Source organism: Phalaenopsis equestris, unplaced genomic scaffold, assembly GCF_001263595.1.
Source record: "Phalaenopsis equestris unplaced genomic scaffold, ASM126359v1 Scaffold194764, whole genome shotgun sequence".
Taxonomy (NCBI): Eukaryota; Viridiplantae; Streptophyta; class Magnoliopsida; order Asparagales; family Orchidaceae; genus Phalaenopsis; species Phalaenopsis equestris.
In genome coordinates, this window is record NW_018214713.1 from 1 (window position 1) to 1,194 (window position 1,194).

Below are 1,194 nucleotides of genomic sequence, written 5' to 3' on the forward strand. Positions count from 1 at the left end.
AAAAAAAAACGTCAATAGATGCAGAAGGTATAAACAATGGCAATAGTTTCCATGCTCCTTGCCTGGTTTGAGATCACTGCTCAAATGATCATACAACGACGGAAGTTCGCTTGCTAGGATGTTTGATGTCATTGTGTCGGCTTGCTCCCATGCTCGAGACAAATTTAAAAAGAGTTCCCCAACTTCTTTGCCACACTACAAAATTGTAACGATGAGGAGCTTCATTTTCTGCATGCAGCCTCACGAGCTAATATAAGGAAAATCCGAGCAAACAATAGAATTCAGTTCTAATAACCCTAGAACACAGAAAGAAACAAAACTAGGCAAAGACTAACGAACCTCATCCAAGACAGGGCCATTAGCGAGATCAAAAGCGGCATCATTTAGCTTCAAAGAGGAAGCCAAAAGCAAAGGAAGTAAAGGAACCCATCAGAAACCACAAATCGGCGAATTCAAACATACATACACGTCTCGAAGTGAATAACCTTACATCTAGCCGAAGATCTCCAGGGAGATTTGAGAGGTAATCTGTAGGCAGACCGAGGCATCCCTGAGAGAACGGGCCCGTCACCCCACTCGGGTGTATGAGTGGCACAACTTAAACAGCGAGCGAGTAAGATAAGAAGAAGAAGAGGGTCTTACGGAGAGTTCTTCGAGGAGGGGAAGGATGGACTCTTCTTCATCGAGATAGTTTGAGGCATTCGGCTCGGAGACGGCGAAGGTGATGGCGGGAAAGTGGACGCCGGCGGCGGCGAGTCGGCCAGAGGATTTAAAGAGGACAGAGGGGACGCGGCGAGGATTTGGGGTAACTGCGGGTATGAGGGGGAAAGAAAGAGAGGGAGAGAGGAGTAGCGATGCTATTTGAGACATGCCTGCCGGGGACAGTGGACGGGGCAATGGGCCGCGGAGAACAGATAAGGAGCGAAAAATTCTGTCCGGACTAGGGAGCTAACTTAGGGGGCTCACTTGAAAAAATATTAAATTGAAACCATCCTTCCTATTTCATTAATATATAATCTTAATACAAGTAAAGATATATTATTGAAGTCCGCACATAGAGCTATGTCTGGAGTCCGATCCGAAACTTGTGTGTGTGGGGCTCGCATAAGAAAAATATTAAATTGGAACCACGACAATAACTTCGAAATAATTGTTCTTATTTCAATAATATATAACATTTGTGATATAGCACAC

General features: G+C 44.8%; 1 protein-coding gene across 2 annotated transcripts; it reads right to left on the reverse strand.

Annotated features, from left to right (window-relative positions):
• Positions 1–25: 25 nt before the first annotated feature.
• On the reverse strand, positions 26–952 carry LOC110034934. Of its 2 annotated transcripts, none has more exons than XR_002295107.1 (4): positions 643–952; positions 486–550; positions 340–387; positions 26–195 (listed from the first exon to the last, which is right to left on the reverse strand). XR_002295107.1 is itself a non-coding variant. In XM_020739174.1 (4 exons), exons 1-4 carry the CDS (start codon positions 868–870, stop codon positions 89–91), a joined length of 495 nt encoding a protein of 164 aa, XP_020594833.1. In that variant the 5' UTR covers positions 871–952; the 3' UTR covers positions 26–88. The 2 variants fall into 2 exon arrangements, 1 of the variants encoding a protein (XP_020594833.1); XM_020739174.1 differs by having other exon boundaries at positions 26–247; positions 491–550.
• Between the last annotated feature and the right edge of the window lie 242 nt (positions 953–1,194).

Excerpts from the sequence above, each read along its gene's own strand:
- LOC110034934 (XM_020739174.1), bottom strand. The coding sequence starts at position 870 with ATGTCTCAAATAGCATCGCTACTCCTCTCTCCCTCTCTTTCTTTCCCC. Across the intron at positions 551-642 it reads CCCTCCTCGAAGAACTCTCC|GGATGCCTCGGTCTGCCTAC; the intron begins GTAAGACCCTCT and ends CCGTTCTCTCAG. Across the intron at positions 388-490 it reads CTGGAGATCTTCGGCTAGAT|CTAAATGATGCCGCTTTTGA; the intron begins GTAAGGTTATTC and ends TCCTCTTTGAAG.